The sequence below is a fragment of the Peromyscus maniculatus genome, chromosome 18 (assembly GCF_049852395.1).
Source record: "Peromyscus maniculatus bairdii isolate BWxNUB_F1_BW_parent chromosome 18, HU_Pman_BW_mat_3.1, whole genome shotgun sequence".
Taxonomy (NCBI): domain Eukaryota; kingdom Metazoa; phylum Chordata; class Mammalia; order Rodentia; family Cricetidae; genus Peromyscus; species Peromyscus maniculatus.
The window spans coordinates 16296321-16323114 of NC_134869.1; the positions used below are offsets into that span (position 1 = coordinate 16296321).

At 42.2% G+C, this 26794-nt stretch overlaps 1 protein-coding gene across 4 annotated transcripts in view; it reads right to left on the reverse strand.

Moving 5' to 3' along the window:
* The window catches only part of Apaf1 (apoptotic peptidase activating factor 1), a 90224-nt gene that overhangs the window by 40733 nt on the left and 22697 nt on the right, over positions 1–26794 (reverse strand). For 3 of the 4 annotated variants that reach the window (XM_006979814.4, XM_076554623.1, XM_076554624.1), the window contains exons 9-16: positions 26081–26248; positions 25027–25158; positions 19915–20028; positions 18325–18509; positions 13577–13703; positions 12492–12617; positions 3395–3526; positions 857–982 (exon numbers count right to left, since the gene is read on the reverse strand). In XM_006979814.4, the coding sequence (XP_006979876.1) occupies positions 857–982; positions 3395–3526; positions 12492–12617; positions 13577–13703; positions 18325–18509; positions 19915–20028; positions 25027–25158; positions 26081–26248 (1110 nt within the window). The remainder of the gene's footprint in view (positions 1–856; positions 983–3394; positions 3527–12491; positions 12618–13576; positions 13704–18324; positions 18510–19914; positions 20029–25026; positions 25159–26080; positions 26249–26794) is intronic. The other variant, XR_013045828.1, reaches the window with a different exon arrangement.

Consider the following 26794-nt stretch of genomic DNA (forward strand, 5'->3'; position numbering starts at 1 on the left):
CACTCGGGTGGCAGAGGCAGGCGGATCTCTGTGAGTTCGAGGCCAGCCTGGGCTACAGAGTGAGTTTCAGGACAGGCACAAAGCTACACAGAGAAACCCTGTCTCGAGAAAAAAAAAAAAAAAGAAGAAGAAGAAGAATGAGGGCCCCTAGGGGCTGAGAGATGGCTCAGTGAACTGACTGCTCTTCCAGAGGTCCTGAGTTCAATTCCCAGCAACCACATGGTGGCTCACAACCACTTGTAATTAAATCTGGTGCCCTCTTCTGGCCTGCAGGGATACGTGCAGGCAGAACACTGTATACATAATAAATAAACAAACCTTTAAAAAAAAAACAAAGAATGAGGGCCCCTAGGGGCTGAGAGATGGCTCAGTGGTTAAGAGCACTGGCTGCTCTTCTAGAGGTCATGAGTTCAATTCCCAGCAACGACATGGTGGCTCACAACCATCTCCGGTGGGATCTGATGTCATTTTCTGGCATAAAGGTGTACATGCAGATAGCACTCATGTATAAAATAAATCTTTAAAAAACATTTTTTTAAAGGAAAAAAAAGGCTGAGGGGCCGAGAGAAAACCAGGTTAGGAAGGGCACCAGTGGGACCCTGGCTGCTTCCTGTTTCCCTCTGCTTTCAAGACACCTGTAGATAAGCAGTTTCTTTCCCCACACACACTCCGTGCCACAGGCACAGATACAACAGGGTCAGATGAAACCCTGAAACTGTACTTCCTTCCCAAGTCGTCTGTCTCAGGCACTGTGTCACAGTTTCCGGACACTGGTGCCACCAACAGAAACTTAGAGTCGACCCAAATCCTGCAGACTTCTCTAAAATGAGAGCCTCCAACGGTGGGCAAAGCTTACCTTTAATGTTCCATCAGCCGAGCAACTGGCCAGGAGCTCATCGTCTGGGGAGAACCTGCAGTGGATGACTGAGTTGGTGTGACCAAACATGGTGTTCCGGCATTCCTTTTGATTTAGATCCCAGAGCTATTTGGAAAGGAAAAAAGACAAGTAAAACTGCTAGTGCTGGAGACTGTGTGGCGAACACACAGCAGTTCCAACTGCATTGGAGGCTGAGACAGAGGTCACTTGAAGCTCAGAAGCTCTAGACCTGCCCAGGCGTCTGCCCCTTAAAGTTATAATTAAGGTGAAGGGAGGAGTGGAGACCAGGGAAGGTGGGTCCAGGGAAAGTGAGGGGAGATTTGGGTCTGTATATGTGAATCAAAATGTCACAGGATCTACTCTGAAATCTCTACTACATGAGGGCTAGAGAACATTTGCTGCTCTCCCAGAAGACCCGAGTTCAGTTCCTAGCATCCACTTTGGCAGCTCACAACAGCCTGTAACTCCAGCGCCAGGGAATTCAGTGCCCTCTTCTCTGTCCTCCATGGGCACCTACGCACAGTGGCACACACACACAAAAGTTAAAATTAATTTAAAAAGAGAAAAATTAATCTAAGCTAAAAGGGGAAAAGTCAATAATCGTAATAAGTTTTCCTTTCCATTTGAGGTTCTTGGTTGTAGAATGATATTTGATTCACAATAACACAAAGGTATTAAATACAGATAAACTTGTGATTAATAACAGCAACTTCTGGATCAACATCTCAATCCACTATGGGACTTGAAGGCCTCAGTAGGCTTTTAGTCTGAACACTAAATTAACTGAACAATTGTTGCTTATTTTTAACAGGTGGTTTAAAATTATCATATTTATTTAGCTACAAAAATCAACAGCACTGTGCAAATTATCTCCATACTTTTTTTTTCCCCAGAGCTGAGGACCGAACCCAGGGCCTTGCACTTGCTAGGCAAGCGCTCTACCACTGAGCTAAATCCCCAACCCCTCTCCATACTTTTTAAAGCTAGGTTACAAAAATGGTCTAAGCAAAGTTTACATATCTATGACTTCCTAAACCTTGAGATAACTAACTAGACTAAAAGCTATTAATGGCCTTAAAAATTTCAAAACCTTCAATGATACCAGAATACAGGAACTACGGGGGTTAGAAGATCAAGTCAAATAACACTCCAGTAAGCCACCCAAAAAATCCGAGGGATACAGTCCATGAGACAGTAATTTTATTCGTCTAGTAAACCAACAGCATGAAATGGAAATGGGAGAAAAGAGTTTTTAAGAGAATAAAATAGACAACCACCAAGTGTCAAGTTTATTTCGATTCTGATTCAAAGAAACCCACGGTAAAAAGCATGGGTTTGAGACCACATATGAGAAATTTAACACAAGCCAGATACATAACAAAAGTACAGTTCTCTACTGTTGGGTGTGGACATGGCATGGCATGTAATCTAAGAGCAAAGCTGAAATATTTGGGGTGAGATGACATGCAGGATTTGTTGTAAACTGCTCTCAACAAAACGTCAAGTGTAGGATGTGGATAAAGCTTGTATAAAATAGGACGTGGGGAATCTTATTTTTATTTTTTGTGGTGCTGAAGATTGAATCTGGGGCCCTGTAAATGACAGGGTGGCACTCTATCGTGAAGGTTCACCTTGTCCTTCTGAAAAGTTGAAAAATAGTAATTGTTTGAGACACATTCTCATTCTGTAGCCCAGGCTATAAAACTCAGGCTCCTCCTGCCTCACCCTCCCAAGAGCTGAGATTACAGGGGTGTATCACCATACTCAACAGCCTGAGGTTTTCTAAAATGTTTTACCTATGCCTCCTTAAAATCTCATATCCCATTGTAAAAATGTGACACTGTGGATCAAAGGTTTGAAACAAATTTTTTTTTTTTTTTTAAATCCAAAAGGAAGTAACATCTTTCTAGAACCCCAGACTATTTAATCTCCTATCTTCCTCCACTTAGAGAACACAAGACACGGTCTTCTCCAACCCAAGGACTTCGCCCGCCTGCACTGCAGGTACACAATAATGAAGCTGAGCTAAGTGGGGTGAAGCAGGACTGCCTTCAAACCAGACCTGCAGGACCTAGGACAAGCTTCTCCTACAAACCTGAGCTGAGCTATTTCCTGTCACATAACGACAGTATGGTTGGACCACCTAAGAGAGCAGAGACCAGAGACAGGAAGGCGGACCTGAGAACACAGCTGACGGATCTGGATACCAACACCGGAATCCATACTCACGGTGGACTTTTCAGTTATAAAACCCAGTCATGCTTTTTTTTCCCCCTATTTGTTTATGAATATTTAAATCCCAGCACTAGGGAGACAGAGGCAGGGGAATCTCTGAGTTCTAGGTCAGCCTGGTCTATAGAGTGAGTTCCAAGACAGCCAGGACTACACAGTGAGACCCGGCCTCAAACAAACAAAAAACAAAACCCACTTGATAATACAATACACATGAGAAAACTCAAAGCAGACAGTCTGGTGTATCACGAGCTCATCTGCATAATTTCCAGCACCCACACTTACTTTGAGGAAGAAGTCATTTGAGCCGGTGGCCAGGAGAAGCTGGTTACTTTTGTTGGTGAAGTGGCAGCAGTTGACTTGCTCCGAGTGCTCGTCATAGGTGTGCACCAGCTTCCCGGTCGCAGAATCCCAGACCTGAAGGGAACAACGAGAACAAAATGCATGAACAGCCGTTATTTCCAGAGGGAACACAGAAAGAAAGCGCCAGGGTACATCCCTCTGCAGATGCCGTCTCCTGTGAGGACACGTGTCTCCCCTGAGCATGACACTGATGGGAATCAACCTCCTAGTCTCTAAATATGGCAAAATCCTGCCTTACTTTAAAAAGTTAAGCACAAAGAGCCAGGCATGGTAGCACACCTTTAATTAATCCCAGCACTCCAGAGGCAGAGACAGGTAAATCTCTGTGAACTGAAGGCCAACCTGGTTGGTCTACACAGTGAGTTCCAAGACAGCCAGGGCTACAGAGTAAGGTAAGGCCCTGTCTCGAGAAAAAACAAAACAACAACAAAAGCTAACCACAAGATTCCCCACGTTTCTGTGAGAGCAGTGAAGCAGTGGGACCCAGGGGCGAGATCGGACTTCAGCCTGCTATCGACGACGCCTGACGCTTCCAACATCTGGTCCCGTTTTTCTCTTACGCCCTTCTACCTTTGTGAGAGCACTTCAGAGCATTATGAAAATCCAAGACAGTCAGAGAGTTTGTCTTTTCTAAGCTCTTTAGTGAGTCTTTCTGCTTCCTGCTAGGTTTTCAGTCCCGAGAAACAGAAACTCGGTGTGACTCTCTCAATCTGTATCATTCTGACTTTAGAACGTGGAACGGCCCAGCATGGCCAATCTCAACTCTGACTCAAAGTAGAGGTTACAGAGTGAATACCCATCGACTGGACACCACTGAGCCTACCAAGAGAAGAGGGAAAGAGCAGGGGATCAGGAGGAATGGAAGTGAATGGGGAGAGTAATGGGAGCTATAATAAAAACATAATATGGAGAATGGGAGGCAAATGTTGAAATCAATTATGTACATATATGAAAACCAGTGTTATATAGTTAATGTATGCTAATAAAAAATTTCAAAATAAGGTTTGACCAACATCTCAGTTTTAGTCTATATACTCCACAGTCCTCTTCAGAGGGATGAAAACCCGCCAAGCAAACCTTTCCTGCCCACTCCATCTCCCCAGGTTACACTGCTCACAACTCTGCTGACAAAGCTTTGTCACAATGAAGTGGGACCTGGCAGCATGTGACTGACACCAGCACTCGGGCGAGCTCATCACCAGCCTGGGTTACAAAGTCAGACCCTGTCTCCACACTTGAAAATAGAAAAGATACAGACAGACAGACAGACACAGACAGAGACACAGACACACAGACACACACACACACCTAGAGACACACACAGATACACAGACAGACACACACACAGAGACAGACAGACAGACAGACAGACAGACACACACACACACACACACACACACACACACCCTGAAGTAAATCCTCCCCTCTATATATTAGTGACAATTAATTTCAGTTGCTCTTAAATTCCTTGTGAGTATAAATGCTCCAAATAAAAGCTAAATTTTAAGGGCAAGACCAAAGAAATAACAACTAACAAATAATATCACTCTTTTTTCCCTTGCTTATTTTTTTATACCAGCAACCTGTTAGTATATTCATGTCTAGCTTTGCACTGGTTATATAAATCAGCCTATAATGTTAAAAATAGAATCAGGCTATATTTCACAAATTATATAACTTTACAATGGGAATTAGATCTCAGACAATCATTTTTAAAAACACTTCTAATCAAAGATGTCAACTGATATTTAATCCCTAGATATATCTACTGATGACAGGCAAGCTCAGTAATTTATATCATTTTTCCTCACCATTGGCTAAATAGTTGAGGCCGATCAAGCCAAGCAATTGTATTTGGGTACTTAGAAATGAGGACTTGGGTGGGACTCCTGTCAGGGAACCAGGTAGGCTGACTGCGATCTTCAACCCCACCCCATCTGTCCCCCAGATCCAATCTCTACAGCCTCATCCCCTGCTCTGCAGCAGACACAACCCCTGCTGGGTCTCCCTTTCCTCTCTATCCCCATCCCCAGGATAACCAGGATCTTCTCCTCCTTCAACCTCCCTTTCCCCAACTCAACCAATCACCCTCCAACACCAGCAAGCATTCCCTGGGAACACACCAGCTGAGGAGGCCGGGAAAAGAGGGGCACATAAAATTCCCTACCTTGTAACACACAGCCACACTTGCCTAAAAGTCCAGAAAGGACACAAACTAAGGAATATGCAATCACCCAACAAAGACAAACCCAGAAATCAGCAGCTAGACCTGTAATTATCCCAATCCCAGATGCCTAAACAACAGCATAAAAACACAATAAATAACAGCCAGGACAAGAGCCCAGCAACTCTACCACAGCAGGCCCTGAATAGTCCAACATAGCTGAAGCCCGAGAAAAAGACCTTAAAACAGACTTACGAAGATGATGGAGGTTCTTAAAGAAGAAATCAATAAATCTCTTAAAGAATCCAGGAAAACACAAACAGTGTAAGGAAATGAGTAAAACTGTTCAAGACCTGAAAATGGTAATAGAATCAATAAGAAAACCCAAACTGAGGGAATTCTGGAAATGAAAAACCTAGAAATTCGAACAGGAACCACAGTGTCAAGCTTCACCAACAGAATATAAGAGATGGAAGAGAGAATCCCAGGTACTGAGATATGACAGAGGAAAAGGATACGTTGGTCAAAGAAAATGTTAAATCTAAAAGCTCCTGACACAAAACAGCCAGGAAATCTGGGACACCATGAAAAGACCAAACCTAAGAGTAATAGGAATAGAGGAGGGAGAAGAATCCCAGCTCAAAGGCCCAGAAAATATCTGCAACAAAATCACAGAAGAAAAATGTCCTAATTTAAAAACAGAGAGGCCTACAAAGGTATAAGAAGCATACAGAACACCAAATAGATTCGACCAGAAAAAAAAAAAAAATCCCCTTACTACATAATAATAAAAACACTAAACTTACTGAACAGAGAAAGAATATTAAAATCTGCAAAGGAAACATATAAAGGCAGAACTACTAGAATTACCTCTGACTTCCTAAGAAAGACTCTAAAAGCCAGAAGGGCCTGGATAGATGTGCTGCAGACTCTAAGAGACCACAGATGCTAGCCCAGACTACTATACCCAGCAAAACTTTCAATCACCATAGACGGAGAAAACAAGATATTCCACAATAAAGTCAAATGTAAACATAGTTTACAAATCCAGCCTTACAGAAGTTGCTAGAAGGAAAAATCCAAACTAAGGTTAACTATACCCATGAAAACACAGGAAATAATCTCACACAAGCAAAGTTAAAAAAGAAAAAAAAAGAAAGAAAGAAATACACACCAACAACAAGATTACAGTAATTAACAATCATTGGCTATTGATATTTTCAATATCAATAATTTTAATCCCAATAAAAAGACGTATATTTACAGAATGGATTAAAAAACAGGATCCATCCTTCTGCTGCATACAAGAAACACATCTCAGCCAAGCAGTGGTAGTGCAAGCCTTTAATCCCAGCACTTGGGAGGTAGATCTCTGTGAGTTCCAGGACAGCCTGGTCTATAGAGTGAGTTCCAGGACAGCCTGGTCTATAGAGAGAGTTCCAGGACAGCCTGGTCTATAGAGTGAGTTCCAGGACAGCCTGGTCTATAGAGTGAGTTCCAGGACAGCCTGGTCTATAGAGAGAGTTCCAGGACAGCCTGGTCTATAGAGAGAATTCCAGGACAGCCTGGTCTATAGAGTGAGTTCCAGGACAGCCTGGTCTATAGAGTGAGTTCCAGGACAGCCTGGTCTATAAAGTTCCAGGACAGCCAGGGCTACACAGAGAAACCCTGTCAAGACAGACAGACAGAGAGAGAGAGAGAGAGAGAGAGAGAGAGAGAGAGAGAGAGAGAAGAAGAGGAGGAGGAGGAGGAGGAGGAGGAGGAGGAGGAGGAGGAGGAAGGGAGGGAGGGAGGGAGGGAGGGAGGGAGGGAGGGAGGGAGGGAGGAACCAACCTAAGAAGCAAGCTAGTGTAGCCACTGTAACATCTAACAAAATAGACTTCAAACCAAAACTAATCAAAAGGGATGAGAAAGGACACTTCATACTCAAAGGGAAAATCCACAAGGGCATTTCAGTTCTTAACATCTATGCCCCAAACACAAGAGCACCCAAGTTTGTGAAAGGAACATGACTACAGCTTAAATCACATACTGACCCTCACACACTGATAGTGGGAGACTCACTCTCACCAACAGTCATCCAGACGAAAATTAAACAGAGAAATACAGGAGGGGACAGATATTTACACAACATTTCACCCAAACAATACACCTGCTTCTCTATACCTCATGGAACATTCTCCAAAATTAACCACATACTCAGACACAAAGCAAGTCTCAAGAAATAAAGAAAATGGAAATAACTCCCTGTATCCTATCAGACCACCACAGATTATCAGCCAGGCAGTGGTGGCGCACCCCTTTAATCCTAGTACTTGGGAGGCAGACCCAGGTGGATCTCCGTGAGTTCAAGGCCAGCCTGGTCTACAGAGCGAGATCCAGGACAGACACCAAAACTGCATAGAGAAACCTTGTCTCGAAAAAACAAAAACAAAAACAAAAAACTGGGTATCAACAACACAATAGAAAGCCTACAAACTCACGGAAAATGAACAACTCTTTACTGAATGAAAAATGGATTAAGACAGAAATCAAGAAAAAAATTAAGAACTTTCTAGATTTCAATAAAAATGAATCTACCACATACCCAAACTTATGGGACACGATGAAAGCAGTTCTAGGTGGCAAGTCCATAACACTAGTGCCTATAAACAAAAACCTGTAGAGATAACTTAGCAGCACACCTTAAAGCTTAAAAGGAGAAATCACACCCAAAAGGAGTAGATGGAAATAAACAAACTCAGGCCTAGAATTAATAAAATAGAAATAAAGAGAACAGTACAAAGAATCAATGAAACAAAGCATTGGTTCTTTGAGAAAAGTCAATAAGATTGACAAACCCTAATCCAAATTAACTAAAAGGAGGGGAGAGAATATCCAAATGAACAAAATAAGAAAAGAAACGGGGGACATAACAACAGACACCAAGGAAATTCAGAGACTTGTAAGAACATACTGTACTCCACCAATTGGAAAAATCTAAAAGAAATGGTTAATTTTCTTGATAGGTACCACTTACCAAAGTTAAATTAAGATCAGGTAAGCAATTTAGACAGACTTTAACCCCTAGTGAAATAGGAGCAGTCCTTAAAAGTCTCGCAAAAAAAGTAAAACCCATGGCAAGATGGTTTTAGTGCAGAATTATACCAGACCTTCCAGAAAGAATTATGCCAATACTCCTCAAATTATTCCACAAAATAGAAACAGGAATACTGCCAAATTCATTTTATGAGGCCACAAGTACCCCGATACCCAAACTGCATAAAGACCCAATGAAGAAAGAGAACTACAGACCAATTTCCCTCAAAAACACAGATGTAAAAAATACTCAACAACAACAACAAAAAAAAAAATACTCAAAAAAATATATATATATTTGCAAACTGAATCCAAGAACACATCAAAGAGACCATCCACCACGATCAAGTGGGCTTCATCCCAGAGATGTAAGGATGGTTCAACATATGAAAATCAGTAAGTGTAATCCACCATATAAACAAACTGGAAAAAACAAACAAACACATAATCATCTCATTAGATGCAGAAAAGGCCTTTGACAAAATCAGCACCCCTTCATGATAAAAGTCCTGGAGAGCCGGCGGTGGTGGCGCACGCCTTTAATCCCAGTACTGGGAGGCAGAGGCAAGCAGAACTCTGTGAGTTCAAGGCCAGCCTGGGCTACAGAGTGAGTTCCAGGAAAGGCGCCAACGCTACACAGAGAAACCCTGTCTCGAAAAACAAACAAACAAAAAAGTCATGGAGAGATTAGAGATGCAATGAGCACCCTAGTATCTTTTTGTACACTGTAATCTTTTTGTACGCTGTAAAGATGGGTCTCTGCCTAAGGTGCCTTCTGATTGGTTTAATAAAGAGCTAAATGTCCAATAGCTAGGCAGGAAGGGATAGGTGGGACTTCCAAGCAGAGGAAAAACTCAGCAAGATGAATTTAGGTGCAAGAGAGATGCCTGCAAGACAGGGAGGAAGTGGGACATACAGAATGGAGGAGACATAAAAAGCCATGAGGCAGATGTAGAATAAAATAAACGGGTTAATTTAAGTTATAAGAGCTAGCTGGGAACAAGCCTAAGCTAAATGTCAAGCTTTCATAATTAATTATAAGTCTCCATGTCATTATTTGGGGGCTGGTGGTCGCAAAAGAAAGTCCTGTTACAATATCTAAACATAGTAAGGCAATTTACAGCAAGCCCATAGCCAACATCAACTTAAATGGAGACACTCAAAGCAATTCCAGTAAAACCAGGAACAAGACAAGGTTGTCCACTCTCTCCATACCTATTTAATATAGTACTTGAAGTCTTAGCTAGAGTTTGCTTTTGCTTGTTCAGACTGTGACTGTACCCTGGTTATTCCTTCTTGAAGTGAAAGGGAATTTAATTTTTATTTTTATAGGAGCCCACAGTTGAAAGAGTCTGAACTTTTAAAGGAGATTTTGGAATTTTAGAGAGATTGGCTATTTTAAAGATACTGAAATTTAATATGCTTGTAAAGACTGTGGGACTTTTATTAAAGTTATTTATGTTTTTAATGTGAGATCTTGGAGATGAATAAGAATGGAAAGGCTGTGGCTTAATAGTGATGTTTGTGTATCAAGCTGACAAGGGGTCAGTTGTACTGACTAGTCTTACGTCAACTTAACATACAAACTAGAGTCATCTGAAAGAAGGGAACCTCAACTGAGAAGATGCCTCCAGAGGATCCAGCTGTAGGCATTTTCTTAATTAGTGATTGATGGGGGAGGGCCCAGCCCATTGTGGATGGTGCCATCTCTGGGCTGGTTGTCCTAGGTTCTATGAGAAAGCAGGCTGGACAAGCCATGGGGAGCAAGCCAGTAAGCAGCACCGCTCCATGGCCTCTGCATCAGCCCCTGCCTCCAGGTTCCCGCCCTATTTGTGTTCCTGTCCTGACTTCCTTCAAGGATGAATAGTGATATGGAAGTATAAGCCAAATAAACCCTTTCCTCCCCAACCTGCTTTGAGGTCATGGTGCTTTGTTGCAGCAATAGAAACCTGGCAATAGAAACAAGACAAACATGGAGAGTTTGAACTGATGCCTACACAAAATCCTAACCCCCATGTTCTAGTGTCTTTGGTACAGGAAGGTACTCTGTAGGCTACCAAAACAGACATGTAAACACCAGCCCAGCCACAAAACCTTTGATCTACGATCTGTCCTGCCTATAAAATATGCCAGGGCAATGGTGGCACAAAGTCTGCAGGAGGAACCAACCAATGTCTGATTTGACTTAAGGCCCACTTAGAGATGGAACCCATACCTGACAGTGCCTGGATGACCAAGAACCAGAGACCTAGGTTAGAACCAACTACTACTAGTATAGAAACAAAACATAGTAATAAGATGACTCCTAGTGATATTCTGCTATACTCATTCATCAGTGGCTTATTCAGTCATCTGAAAAGCTTCCTCCTGCAGCAGATGGGAACAAATACAGAGACCCACAGCAGACATTATGCAGAGAGAGCTCTAAATGGGATGTCTCTGTAGTGGGTAGCTGTTCCAGCTTTGACCTGGAAGTATTACCCCTAATGAAGCTTCCGGTAACTGCCACACCTACCTATGGCCTGCCCCTGGGCCGGGGCCAAGACGAAAGCCCTTAAGACCTGAGATATGGACATTCAACCTGCTTGGTTCCTGGTGATCCTGGATGCTAGATGGCAGACCGAGTCAGAGTTCTCCAGAGAACCCGGCTGGACTGCACCTCACCTCTCCTGGATCCTGTAACAAACCCCTTTACTGGCTGTAAGTTACCCCAAAATAAACCTCCTTTTAACTACATGGAGTTGCCTTGTTAATCCCCGCAATATGTCCCCATCAAATCCCACCCCTCAGAGCTCCAGGAACCCCTTGGAAGAAGAGGTGGAAGGAGTGTGGGAACCAGAGGGGATGGATGGAGGACACCAGGAGAACAAGTCCTTCCAAATCAATTGAGCAAGGCTCATGTGGACTCACAGAGACTGAAGCAGCAAGCACAGGGTTACACAGGTCTGCACCAGGTCCTCTGTGCATACATTACAGCTTTAGATTATTGTTTTTATGGGACTCCTGAGTGTGTGAACGAGTGGGTCTGGTTCTGGTGCCTGCTCTTGGAGCTCTTTTCTGTCTGTTGGTTTGACCTGTTTAACTTTGATGTAATGATTTTTGTTTTATCTTATATTTTATTTTATTATGTTTTGTTGTTATGTTAGAAACCTGTTCTTTTCTAATGAGAGACAGAAAGGGAGTAGATCCAGATGGAAGAGGAGATGGGAAGGAACTGGATGGAGTAGAGGGAGGGGAAACTGTAATCAGGATATATTGTATGAGAAAAGAGTCTATTTCTAATAAAATGAGAAATGTTCTTTAAAAAAAAAAAAAGAAGAAGAAGAGAACGAAGGATTTGGGCTTAATGATTAAGAGTACATAGTGCTCCTCCAGAAGAGACAAGTTCAGTTCCCAGCACCCACTTTAGGAGCCTGATAAATGATCATTAACTCCAGCTCCATAGGACCCAACACCCTTGTCTGAACTCTGCAGGCACTGTATTTACATTTGCGCAGACACACACATGGACACACATGTATATATGACTAAAAAAAATAAATGAGAGAAAGAAGAACTGTTGTGATTTCAACTCAAAACAACGTTTTCCTACCGTAAGTTATTTCTATATATGTGAGTATTTGCCTGAATGTACGTATGTGCACATGCAGTGTCCACCGTGGTCAGCGGTGTGTCGGATCCCCTGGGACTGGAGTTACAGGGGTTATGGGCTGCCAGGTGGGTTCTCTGCAAGAGCAGTAAGTGCTCTGACCACCAGGTCACCGCTCCCGCACCTACCTTAACTTTTCTGTCCACCGAGCAGGTCGCTATGTAACTGTCATCTGAGGAGAATGCACAGCAAAGCACTTCATCCTCATGAGCCTTGATTTCCAGAAGTTTCTCTCCTGTCTCAGCTTTGAACACCTGTAGAACAACAGTAAGGTCTTTTTTACTGTAAACCACTTATCTATCCATAGGGCATCATTTAATGAAAACACATCTCTGAAAGTTCTTAATCACTGCTGTTTTCAAAACAGAAATGAAACTTAACAAAATGACTCAAAAATCAGAATTTGTCAGAATTCCTAAGTGTAAGCATAGACAGAGAAGTGTCCATTGTTAAGTGTTGCTACATATCACTAAGAAGAAGTGGTGAGATACCTTCAGCTCTTGGAATTATATTGACAAACTCTAAACAATCAAATATGCTTTCTTCAGGGGCTATAAAAGCCAAAGGCTGCCAGATAGAGTTTAGCAGTAGAGTGCTCGCCTAAAAGGCACAAAACCCTGAGTTCAATCCCAGCACTATCAGGAATTCTCTAAGGCCAAAATGAATATAACTGGTAATCAAGAACCACAGAAACGAGTACACAATTATGACGTTGGAAAGACTCAAACTATTCTAAGTAGAAAAGCTGTACTAATTTGACTTTCTTCAATGTGCAGGTAGAGAACAATGTGAGGGGAAAGGACTCATTCCTACTTCCCCAACACGAGGTGAGAACTAAAGCACCTTTGGAGATAACCTAGTCTAAGTCCCGTTTACAGTCAGAAGTCTTTAGCCTTTGAGAACTTGTTTAGCCAATGATTTTTCAGCAGAGTTCTATTTGCTGATGACATCCGCCTGTCCATTAAGAACTGTCATTTTCTCATTACCCATAATGGCAAATGGATGAACAGTAACTGCCAAGGTAACGAGTTCCTCGACGTCCCTGGCGAGCCTGGAACTACTAAAAGCAGCTCCATCTTTAATATTCTGAAGAACCTTCTATGTTCAGAGTTTTGCCTTTCTTTACTTCTAAATTTCAGTATTTAAACATATTCTAATCTGCACGAGTAGGCCACATGCCTCTTCCGGGTTTTTTCCAAGAGAGGCGTCTTACCTGTACAGTTCTATCAGCTCCACAAGAAGCTACTCTCTGACCGTCCTGAGAAAAGCATGCATGGTAAACAGCATCTGTGTGGGGGCGGACAACTAAGCGGGAGAGGTTCTTGACAGTTTTCTTGTTTCTAAATGCAAGTGGAAAATGAAGAGAAAGTCAATGACTAAGGATAAAAGTCATGTTTTCTTTCAATAATGTGTCTTTTAACACAGTTGTATTTCTCCCAATCACAAAATTCTTGAATAACTAACATGTAAATGACAGTACAGAACACCTAAAGAAAAAAAGCAATCTAACAAAAGTGACATTCTCAGAGAAACACTATCTTACATCAAGCCACTTGGCATGTGTTACAAATGTCACTGAGTTAAGAGAAATCCACATAATCAAACACATGCCACTTTCTGTTTTCCCTTTAAAAAAAAAAAAAAGATTTTACCTATGTGTGTTTTGCCTGCAGGTATATCTGAGCACCATGTACACGCAGTGACCACAAAGGTCAGAAAAGGGCATTCTATCCCCGGAACTCAAGTTACAGGTGGTTGTGAGCCACCATGTGGGTGCTAAGAACTAAACCTGGTCCTCTGCATCAAGTGCTCTCAGCCACTGACCCGTCTCTCCAGCCCCTCTATTTTCTTTTGATACATTAATGTGATATGTGTACGCATACCTTTTTTTTAAATACTTTTAAAAGTAAAGACACCACTGCAAAATGAAACTCACACTACACATGATGATAAACTTTTAAAATGTTTCCCTCTAACTCCACTCAGATGGGGGTGGGAGGTGGGGACACATAAAGCAATGTGTCTTTCTATCTTAATTCTACAGAATGCCAACTATGCCACTAGGAGGGATATTATATTATTGCCCACAAGCTTCGATAAAGAGGGTAAGTGTACTTAAAATAGGACCAAGTATTAGAGAAAAGCGAGACTACAAGCCTGTATAGAAAACAATTATACTTCACCAGAAGTGATACATAAGTACAATATGAGGATTAAAATTATGACAACCTGTAAAGACATATAAGCTACTTGCAAAGTTCGGAGGTCTAGACTAAGAGTATAATCTTTCCAGTTGAATGCAATGGCTCACACTTGTAATCTCAGATACCTGGGAGCCTACAGTAGAAGGACCCAGTGTTCAAGCCCAGCCTGAACATTGAGGCTGTCTTGAAAACAAAACAAATACAACCTGTCCTTCCTTTGATCATCTACTCAGTTCCTCAGAGCGAAGACAGTGGTCTTCACAATGACAGACGCAGAGCACAAGGATAACAAACGGACACAAGAACAAACTACTTCTTTAAAACTCAAACTCAAACTCAAACTCAAACGTAAGCATATGCAATGTAAAGCCTTGTACAGCTGAAAAAGAAAGGATTCTAGTGCTGAAGTAAAGCATTCTTGGAATATGGTCTGGTCCAGTCTAGGTAAAGAAGAACACAACCACGGCTGACGAGCCGTCATAGGATGCTGGCACAATGGGGGAGACGCAGAAAACAGTAAAAACTGAATGTCTCAGGAACTCCTCAGGGAGAAAGAACTGGATCTCTGTCCATTTCATCACATCAAGTGTGAAGAATCCATGCAAGAGCTGGAGACACGGCTTGGTTGTTAAAGTGCCTAACCCACAACCATGGGGACCACAGTCAGGTCCCCAGAACACACACTGCCAGGTGTGTGTGGCAGCCTGCCTGCAATTCCTGCGCTCAGGAGACAAGGTGGAGGCAGGGGTTTCCTTAGAGCAAGCGGGCTAGCCAGATTAACCCTGCTGGCCAGCTCCAAGTTCAACTGAGAGACCTGTCTCAGTGAGTACAATGGGGAGAAGAGGGAAGACTTCACATGTCAACCTCAGGCTTATGCACACACACACACACACACACACACACACACACACACACACACACACACACACACAAACAGCATATACACATCCAAATGTGCATACACAAACACATTTTTTAAAAAGATTTCATTTAGCCAGGTGGTGGTGGTGGCGTACGCCTTTTATCCCAGCACTCGGAAGGCAGAGGCAGACGGATCTCTATGAGTTCAAGGCCAGCCTGGTCTACAGAGTTAGTTCCAGGACAGGATCCAAAAGCTACACAGAAATCCTGTCTCGAAAACCAAAGGAAAAATAAAATTTCATTTAGTCACTAACTAAACAGGAATTTATCAAACATCCCCAAGTTTCTACTGAATACAATGGTAAGGAGCAGGCAGATGGCAGATGCCATTGCTCCTCCTAGTAACAACAGCTAATATTCAAAGCACTCTCTGTGAGCTGGATACTGCTCTAGGCTCTGTGTGTATGCAAGAATGTATAGACACAGCCCTCTAGACCTCTCTATGCTAGGACTATTTTATGAATTGGTATAATTAGGCAAGAGAAGTTGAATAAAATTTCCCTAATAACTGACAAGTATAACTGAGAGCTGGAACTAAAGCCCAGGCAATCCAGAACAAGAATCCTATCCTAATTTCCATACTATTCTGCACCCGGGATAGGTGGACTAATACAGAAGAAAAGTAAGCAAAAAGACAATCACAACAAAAGCTTACAAGGGAGACGAGAAAAGCAACATGTATCCGAGAACATCAACAGGTCTAATGGAGCTCCCACGAGGCTGCTGCCCTGAGTGGAAGCCACCCTTCGCCTTGCATTAATGAAAGTAAAACTCCACTTTTGAAGAAAATGCTCAAAGATGGTTGAATCTGGGAAAGGAGGAACAGGAAGTATGAATTTTCATTTTACATCTCTCAGTTTTTTAACTAAAAAATTTTAATTATGTGTGAGTCTATATGTGGGTATGTGAGTGTGAGTGCAGTGCCCATGAAGGCCAAAGACATCAAATCCCCTGATGGTAGCCAGGGTCGTGCACAGTGGTGAGCCACCCAACAGAAACTGAACTTGAGTCCTCTGCGAGAGCAGGAAGCACTCCTAACTTCTGAGCTATCACTACAGCTCTTCAATTTGCTATTTTCACCAAGAAACAGGTCATGGGCCAGAAGGATGGCCTAACGGGTACTGACACTACACCCAGGCCTGATGCCAACCTGAGCTCAATCCCAGGGACCCACTTAGCGGAAGAGGGAACCAATTCTGCAAGTTATTCTGACCTCCACGGGGGCACTGGGGCACATTCACCCACACCTAAACACACACATACTCAAAGTAAATGAATAAATGTGATCTTAAAAACTGAGCCATCTCTCCTGCCCTGAGAACAGCCTTTTTAAGATCTGGACGAGTTGGGGCTGGAGAGACAGGTCAGCAGTTAAGAGCACTGACTGCTCTTGCAGAGGACTTAGCTTTGGTTCTCAGTATCCACATCAGATAGCTTACAATCACCTCCAAGTCCAGTGCTCTCTGGCCTTTCCAGGAACCTACATATTTGTGGTGCACATAAACTTATTCAGACATACACTATACATAAATAAAAATAAATATGGGCCGGGCGTGGTGGCGCACGCCTTTAATCCCAGCACTCGGGAGGCAGAGGCAGGCGGATCTCTGTGAGTTCAAGGCCAGCCTGGGCTACCAAGTGAGTCCCAGGAAAGGCGCAAAGCTACACAGAGAAACCCTGTCTCGAAAAAACCAAAAAAAAAAAAAAAAAAAAAAAAAAAAAAAAAAAAAAAAAAAACACATCTTTCTTTCTTTTGCTTTTCTTTCTTTTTTTTTTTTGTCTTTGTTTTGGGGGGTTTTACTTGTTTATTTGTTTGTTTTTCAAGACAGGGCTTCTCTGTGGAACAATCCTAGCTGTCCTGGAACTCACTCTGTAGATCAAGTTGGCCTCGAACTCACAGAGATCCACCTGCCTCTGCTCCCGAGTGCTGCAATTAAAGGTGTGCGCCACCACACCTGGCTAAATAACACATCTTTTAAAAAAAAAATTAAAGAAAAAAAAAAAAAAAGATGTGAAGAATCAGGCTGGAGAAAATGCCTCAAAGAGATGACAGGAGTTTGGATCCCCAAAGTCCATCTAAATGCTAGGTGGGCATGGCAGCTCGCCTCCTCTCCTACCTCAGAAGGCAGACACACAGCAGACTCTCCAGAGCAAGCTGGCCAGCAAGATGAGCCACATTAGGGAGCCCTTGCTTTGACTGAGGATCCTGCCTCAAAGAGTAAGAAGGAAAAGCTATCATGGAAGATTCCTGATATAAACCTAGGTCTTCCACGTCCATATATATGCTCACACATGCATGCACACTGCATACATAATTACAAACACATATACATTCGTAAATATGAAAAGAAAAAAGGACTGGAAATGTTTTTTTAAAAAAGATATAGAAGAATTAAATTAAATTCATTAAATAAAATCTCTAGGGCAAAGAAAACTAAAAGTGACTTTATAGGCATTATCTCATTTAAATCTTCATTAAAGCAGTATTTACCTCAAAGGATTATCATCTCCACTTCACACATGAGAAACTAACATATTATATGTTCAAAAATCATAAAATGACAATGTTTTAGTATGGAGACTCCAAGTCTATGGTCATCACTGCCACACTAGATTATAGTAGCATTTGACAGTAATACTTAGGATGACCTATCTATCTGTGTAGGAACTGTGATGATGCAATTATTTTCTCCTATGCTTACTTCTCTGGAACCTTCCACCAACTAGGAGCACTTATTAAGTTTCTAAAGTAGTTAAATCTCACAGAGTGTGTTTAGTCACCCCCAGGAAGGAAAAGAACAATGAATAATGGAGTCTGGTCTCTCTAGCAACTCACACCCACTCCAGGTAAAGCCTTCCACTGTCCACCTCCTGCTTGGCCTGCAGCTTTGCTTGTTGATAAACTTCCGACGTTTCCGGTTCACAGAGGCCCAGCTGTACAATATTAGGAAATGGCTGCCGTCCAAGAAGGTGTCCATTTAAGGATAAAAACTCTTGAAAATTCTCACAAACTGCACAGTCCTATGAATAAACTGAAATCTGTTAGACACATAGCCAGAGCAAAACCTGACATCTTTTTCTTTCTATGATCTTGACATTTTAAAACTTAAATGAAATATTCCCTACATGAACTAAAATATGAACAGCCAACCACTAGGCAATAAATACAGCTACAGTGTATGTGGTGTGTGCGCTCGCTCGTTCTCTCTCTCTGTCTCTCTCTGTCTCTCTCTGTCTCTCTCTCTCTCTCTCTCCCCCCTGGCTGTTGCTCAACATGTAAGCTCACAGTCACTGCTTCGGTGCTGTGCCTGCCTGCATGCTCCTTGCCATGACAGCTCTGGACACATCCTCTGAAATATATCCAAGCCCCTGATTAAATGCTTTCTCTTAGAAGTTGCCTTGGTGTGTCTTCACAGCAACAGAAGAGTTCTTAAGACAGAAGTTGTTACCAAGGACCGAGGCACTGCAGGACAGGACTGCCCATACTGGGTTTTGGAGAACTATGGAAGACAATGGGACTCTGGACTAGAAAAAGCAGCTGAATGTCGTAAGCGGGGCTTAACTGGCCACCCGAGCAGACGCTTGGAAGACAGTAGTGCAGACAGCAATGTGGACCATGGAGGCCCAGCTCAAGAGGTTTCAGAACAGAACAATGTCAGGAACTGGGTTAGAGACTATGTTTGTGAGAATCTGGCAAAGAACATAGCTGTTTTCGTGCCTTGTCCAAGGAATCTGCCTGAGGCTAAACTGAAGAGTTCTGGACTAATTTCATTGACGGAGATTTCAAGAGAATGCAGGGCAGAAAGACTTACTGGATCCAAAAATAAATAAATAAATAGAGTGGTCCTCTACTAACTTTTAGACTCAGAGTAAAAAAAAAAAACTCAATATCACTGGGCATGGCGGTTCATGCTGTTAATCCCAGAATTTTAGGCAGAGGCAGGCAGATCCCTGTGAGTTTGAGGCCAGCCTGGTCTACATAGTGAGTTCCAGGACAGCCAGAGATATATATATACAGTGAGAACCTGTCTCAAATTAAAAAAACAAAAACCCTGAAAACCATTCTTCCTCAATTTTCCAACTTTAACCCTCCCTATATTCTCTGCAGGCCGGGAAGCAATTAACTACACTCAAAGGTCACTGAAAGAAAATGATCTCCATTCTGCTCATTCCCACCATTAAACCTAGAATCAAATGTCAAAACGAGACATCCTTTAAATACGAAGTGTTCTTGGTGGCAGTGGGTACGCCTTTAATCCCAGCACTCGGGAGGCAGAGGCAGGTGGATCTCTGTAAGTTCAAGGCCAGCCTGGTCTACAGAGTGAGTTCCAGGACAGCCAGGGCTACACAGAGAAACCCTGTCTTGAAAATACAAAAAATAAAAACAAAAACAAGAAATAAATAAATGCTTCACATTAACACATACCTTTTCATCCAATATATGACTGTATTCCACAAACTCATGGATCAGATGGGCGGGGCCAACAAGTTCCGTTTTTGCTTTAATCCAATCCAGGGAAAACAATAAAGCACAAAGTTCCTTAAAAATAAAGGAAAATAGTAAGACAGGGGCACTGTAAAAAAAAAGAAGAGGAAGAAGAATTTCAGCTAGAGCCTCATCATCCTAACACTACTGAGGAACACTCTGCAGACATCTAAAATTTAAGACCAGAGGAAAGATGGTAAAATGAACATATAATCTCAAAGAAATATAAAATGGGCCCCACATCTTAACTCGAAACAAACTTCAGTTGTATAAAGGATTTAAATATAAAACAGAAAATTTTTTAAGAATATAAGAGATTAGGTAAATTATTTTTTAACTCTGAGGTAAAGGAAATCTTTGCAATATGACACAAAAACAAGACATAAATACATGTGTATGTGCTCATATGTGCAAACATACACACACAAATACATGCACACATTTAACTAAATAAAACTCCAAATATTCTATGCAGTAGAAAGCAATATATACAAAACTTTCAAAGATATATGAATAAACATTACTGTAACACATAGTAAGGGTCAGGCTTAATGTGATTCTTTATAGAAAATCATAATGAAACAACATAAATGCCAACAAGGAAAAAAAAAAAAAAACAGGTAAAAGGTGAGAGGTCTCAGATGTGGTGCCATACACCTGGATTCCTAGGCTTCAAGAGTCTGAGGCAGGAGAACCACAAATTTGAAGCTGGCCTGGGCTACACAGGTAAAAGCAAAAAGAAAAGAATGAGAGCTAGTTTACAAAATAGATGTGCATATAACCAATAATCAAAATTTCACCAGTAATCAGTGTGAAAGATTACCACTGCTACAATGCTGAACTGCTAAGACTAAAGGAATGGTAAGAATACTGGCTACAGCCAGGCATTGGAAGCACAGGCTTTAATCCCAGCACTCAGGAGGCAGAGGCAGGAGGATCTGTGAGTTCAAAACCAGCCTGGTCTACAGAGTGAGTTCCAGGACAGCCAGGGCTACACAGAGAAACAGTGTCTTGAAAAGCAAAACAAACAAACAAAAAAGAATAGTGGCTATTATAAAGAAACAAACGAACACTCTCATCCACTAGTGGAGGTGATCTGGCAGAGGATATCCTACAGAGTGGTTTGGCAACCTGGACTCAAATTTAAACTCTACACCCCATTAATCCAAAACTTTGACTTACAGAAGTGTACGTAAGATAAGAATGAGCACACTAAGCAATCTGTCCCCATCCCTTTCCCAGTCTCAGCACAGCTCCACAGTGATACAGATGGGAGCTGGGGAAGACGCCTCAGTGGTCAAGTCCTACGCAAGCGTGAGGCTGATCCAGGAGCCATGGGGAAAAGCCAGGGTGGAGGATGGTGCTTGTAACCCCAGTGCTGGGAAAACAGAGCAGGCAGAGCCCGGGACTTGTTAGCCATCCGACCTAACCCACTTGTTAAATATAAGTCTCAGGCCCCTGAGAAACCCGACCTCAAATAACAACATAGATACCTCCCAAACAACACCTGGTCTCCACATGTACACATGGGCACAAGTATATGAACACACACTTGCACGTACACATGTGCACACAAAAGCAGTATACAGCTTTAAGAGCTGTATCACGCCAGATAAATGACATGAAAAGACAACTACCAAATACAACTAAGTGGCAAAAAGCAATATATAATGTACTATTTCAATGTGATCCCTCTGTTTAAAAAAACAAGTGTCTAAGTAGAAAATGATCTAGAAAGCAGGATATAAAATTATTGGCGCCGGGCGGTGGTGGCGCACGCCTTTAATCCCAGCACTCGGAAGGCAGAGGCAGGTGGATCTCTGTGAGTTCGAGGCCAGCCTGGTCTACAAAGCGAGTTCCAGGAAAGGCGCAAAGCTACACAGAGAAACCCTGTCTCGAAAAACCAAAAAAAAAAAAAAAAAAAAAAAAAAAAAAAAAAAAACTATTGGCAATTACTGTGGTATTCATTTTCTTCATTGTAGATGTCTTCTAAATTCTTCCAAAGAAAATAAATCTCTACCTTTACAATCAGAATAAAGGCTAAAGAAAAGATTCTGTCACATTATCATACATATCAAAAGCTTAAGAAAATACACGGAGGCATGTATGGTGGTGCATGCCTTTAATCTTAGCACTCGGAGGGAGAAGCAGGTGGTTCTCTTTAGTTCCAGGCCAGCCTGGTCTACATAAAGAGTTCCAGGACAGCTAGGACTGTTCCAGAGAAGCCTTGTTTCAAAAAACAAACAAATGAACGAACAAAAGGAAGGAAAAGAGGCGGGGGAAGGAAGGGAGGAAAGAAAAATTAATGAACTGGTTTTACAAAGTGGTTTTTTTTTTAATACTTTTTTTTATTTAAGATTTATTTATTATGTATACAGTGTTCTGTCCGCAGGCCAGAAGAGGGCACCAGATCTCATTATAGATGGTTGTGAGCCACCATGTGGTTATAGGAGTTGAACTCAAGACCTCAGGAACAGCAGCCAATGCTCTTAACCGCTGAGCCATCTCTCCAGCCCCCCAAAATGTTTATTTTTTTAAATATATTTTATTTATTCTTTAAAAAATTTCCTATATCTAAACAATGTATCTTGATCATACCACTCCCCATTCCCTTTAGGTATTCATAAACACATTTTCTTCTTAACTTGTATCTTATTTTAATAACACATTAAATCAACTAGTTCTGCTCACATGGTTATGAGTATGGGGCAAGCCACTGGGGTACAGGCAACCTACCAGTGGCCATACCCCCAAAGAAAAGGGGCTCTTCCTCTTCTAGCGGTCATCAACTACCAATAGCTCCTCAATGAGGGGTGGGACCTCATTAGGCCCTTGGCATTCTGAGCTGGAATTTTTTTTTTTTTTTTTTTTTTTTTACTAAGTGGATACTGGATACCCTGGTACTACAAACAGTTGTGAGCCACCATGTGGATACTGGGAATCCAACCCAAGTCTCCTGGAAAAATAGCCAGTGCTCTAAACTGCTGAGCCATCTCTCCAGCCCTCTCCCCGAGCTGGAATTTTTAAATGGCTTGGTCTATGCAGGTTTTATACAGGCAACAGTGACGTCATATCCAATCGACAGCATTGCATAGTGGAGCAAGTCATGACTTCAAATCCCATCTGTTTTCCAATTTTTATCTTTTGTCCATAATTCTCAGACTCTCTCACAGCTTACTCAGTGTCTGCAGTCTTAGGAGGTAGGTGTATAGGATGAAGATAGCCACTGTCAATTCCTACCGTCTCCTTTTCAACTGCTTAGTTCATGTCCCAACATCTGCCGTCTCTCTACTGCACAGGCCTGCAGTCATCCTTGATTCTTCTCCTCCCGTTATAATGCACATCAAACCCACCAGCATTCATGGGTATCCCCTTTACCATCCCTGTGGCTGTTGTTTTTGACTCTTGGCTCTTTTGGCTCCTTGAGGAGCCCGCCACCCGGCTCCCAAATAATCACATGGAGACTTATTCTTTCTTATAAAGGCCCGGCCTTAGCTTGGCTTGTTTCTATCTTTTGCCTCTGGGCCTTTACCTTGCTCTACTTCTGCATACCTTACTTTACTTCTTACTCCATGGCTTGCTGTATAGCTGGGTGGCTGGCCCGAGTCCTCCTCCTTCTCTCACTCCTAGATCTTCCTTTTCTTCCTGATCCCTCTTTTGCTCCTTCTATTTATCCTCTCTGCCTGCCGGCCCCGCCTGTCCTTTCTCCTGCCTCACTATTGGTCCTTCAGACCTTTATTAGACCAACCAGGTGTTTTAGCCAGGCCCAGTAACACAGCTTCACAGAGTTAAACAAATGCAACATAAAAGAATGCAACACATCTTTGCATCATTAAACAAAAGTCCCACAGCACAAACAAACGTGACACATCTTGAACTAATATTCTACAACAGTCCCTTCCTCCTCTCTGATTTACTCATTGTCTTACTATAAATGTAGTTTCTCTTCCCCATTGTCTATTTAATGAGAGCAGACACTGTCTATGGTGTAGACTCATAATGAAGAACAATAGCATTCTCTAACAAGCACTCAATAAGTACCCGATGAATGAATGAATATTCTTTCCTGCCCTCCATTTCCACATAAAGCTAACAAACAAATCCACACTGCAGACAGAGGGGAGCTACAGCTAAGAGGAGAAACTGATTCATTTGCTGCAGTCACTAAGATACCCTTTTTTAATCACAAGAAAAAATAGAAAAAAAATCTTACACAAGACATATTTTCACTAATTAAAAAAGTCTAGTTGGCAACGGTGGCGCACGTCTTTAATCCCAGGACTCGAAAGGCAGAGCCAGGCAGATCTCTGTGAGTTCGAGGCCAATCTGGTCTATGGAGCGAGATCCAGGACAGGCACCAAAACTACACAGAGGAAACCCTGTCTCGAAAAACCAAAAAAAAACAGTCTAGGGCTGGCAAAATGGCTCACAGGGTAAAGATGTTTGCAGCAAACCTGTCAACCTAAACCTAATCCCTGTAACACATATAGAGGAAGTAGAGATCCACAAGCTATCCTCTGACTTCCACATGCACTCCAGGCCATGCATACACCCAAACACATAAACATACAAAATAAATAATATAATAAATAACATTCTTTAAATTCTAATAGGGTAAAGCATGACACCAAAGAAAAGTTTTACTTAGAATTTAACTATGTAAAAATTCAAATATCCAGTAAAATGGAATAATATCATTTTTATTAATTTCTTCAATAAAATTTAATAACTCAAGGAAGAGTTAGAGAGACAACTCAGCGGTTAAGAGCACGTGCTGTTCTTGCAGAGGACCCAAGTTCAGTTCCCAGCACCCACATCAGGCAGCTCACAACCATTTGTAACTCCGGTTCCAGGGGCCTGGCACTGTCTTCTGGCATCCCTGGGTACTGCACACACAAGGTGCACATACATACATGCAGCCAAAACACTCATACACATAAACTAAAAATAAAATCTTTAAGAGAAATAAATAAACCCGAAGGGTTTAAAAACACTTACAACCTATGGAAAAAGTTAAGTGAAATAAAGTAATTTTCAAAAGTGTCCTCTTACTTTGTGCATATTGGCACTGGCCATGTGATAGGCTAGGAAGTTGTACCAATACATGCAGTCCTCCTGATCTGGAGACAGAGTGTTGGGCTGGTAATACCTCTGAAACTGAGTGACCATCTTCCTGTGCAGATCCTGAAACACAAACCAAGATGTCACAGGACACAAACAATATAACCTGAGCAGCACAGTATCTCCCGTTTCCAAAGCTATAAAGAAAATCTCTCCTACAAGCTTGTCACCAATGGGAAAGTTAGTCGTTCTACAGTGGAGAAATCAAGTAAATTCCCCTTTAACCAAAAAAATCAACATCTACATTATCCGTAAGACACATCAACCTCAGTCCCTGACGGGGTGTGACAAAGGCACAGCATCATTTCCGTGTAATTCTTTAAAAAAAAAAAATATGAGCAGCAGGTGGTGGCGCACGCCTTTAATCCCAGCACTCGGGAGGCAGAGCCAGGCGGATCTCTGTGAGTTCGAGGCCAGCCTGGTCTACAGAGTGAGCTCCAGGAAAGGCTCCAAAGCTACACAGAGAAACCCTGTCTCAGGGAAGGAGAGAGAGAGAAAGAGAGAGAGAGAGAGAAGCAAGCGCTCTTCATCACTGAGCCATCTCTCCAGCGCCTGTGTTGTTCCTGCCAAACAGGTGGAACTCAACCCACTCAGAAGCCATCAGACAAGACCAAACGAGGGGACGCTGATTAAATGAGCTGAGGAACTGTCACAAATCTGAGGACATTAGTGAGAGGACAAACGGGGAAAAGATGCTGCCGTTATCAGATCCGTCATGGGATCCTGAACTGAATCTGACTACAGAGAGAACATTGGAAGAGAAGGTGGTAGAATTTTAAACACGTGTGGATTAGCCAATAGTGCATCAATGGTAATTTTCCTCGTTTTGATAACTGTATTCTAGTTGTGTGAGATGTTAGCAATAAGGAAACAAAGCAAAAGTTTACACAAGGAAGTGTGTGGTGTATTCTGCATATCTTTGAATGTCAAGTCTAAGACTGTTTCAGAATAAAAGGTAAATACATATGTGAGGAGATTTAAGTACCTGGAGCTGACTTCGATTCTTCTCTGTCAGAAAATCTACTTGAAGATCATGTAAATAATAACAAAATGACTTTCCATTCCGATCACAGAATAAGAGAGACTTATTAACAAACTCCTGCAATATGTCTTCAACTTCTTCGGTTTCCAAGTCCCAGAGAATACATAACACCTAGGAACCATTTGAACAAGCACTTAATACACTACAAAAGTACAGTGAGTAGTCAGGACTAGAGTTTTAACCAATACATACGATTTTAAAGCCCTGAATAAGAATGTCTCCACATCCACTGGGCAGAGCTTGGGGAATCTTGTGGGAGATGGGGAGGAAGGATTGTAGGAGCCAGAGGGGTCAAGGGCACCACAAGAACACGACCCACAGAATCAACTAACCGGGGCTCACAGAGACTGAACCAACAATCAAGGAGCCTGCATGGAGCCGACCTATGTGCTCCACATACACGTTATGGTTGTGTGGCTTGGTGTTCTTGTAGGACTCCTAACAGTGGAAGCAGGAGGTGTCTGACTCTTTTGCCTGCTCTAGGGACCCTTTTCCTCCTACTAGGTTTCCTCACCCAGCCCTGACAAGAGGGTATGTGCCTAGACTTGTGGTAACTTGTTACGCCATGTTTGGTTGATATCCCTGGGAGGCCTGCTCTTTTCTGAAGGGAAACGAAGGAATGGATCTAGGGGAGAGGGGAGGTGGGCAGCAGGGACT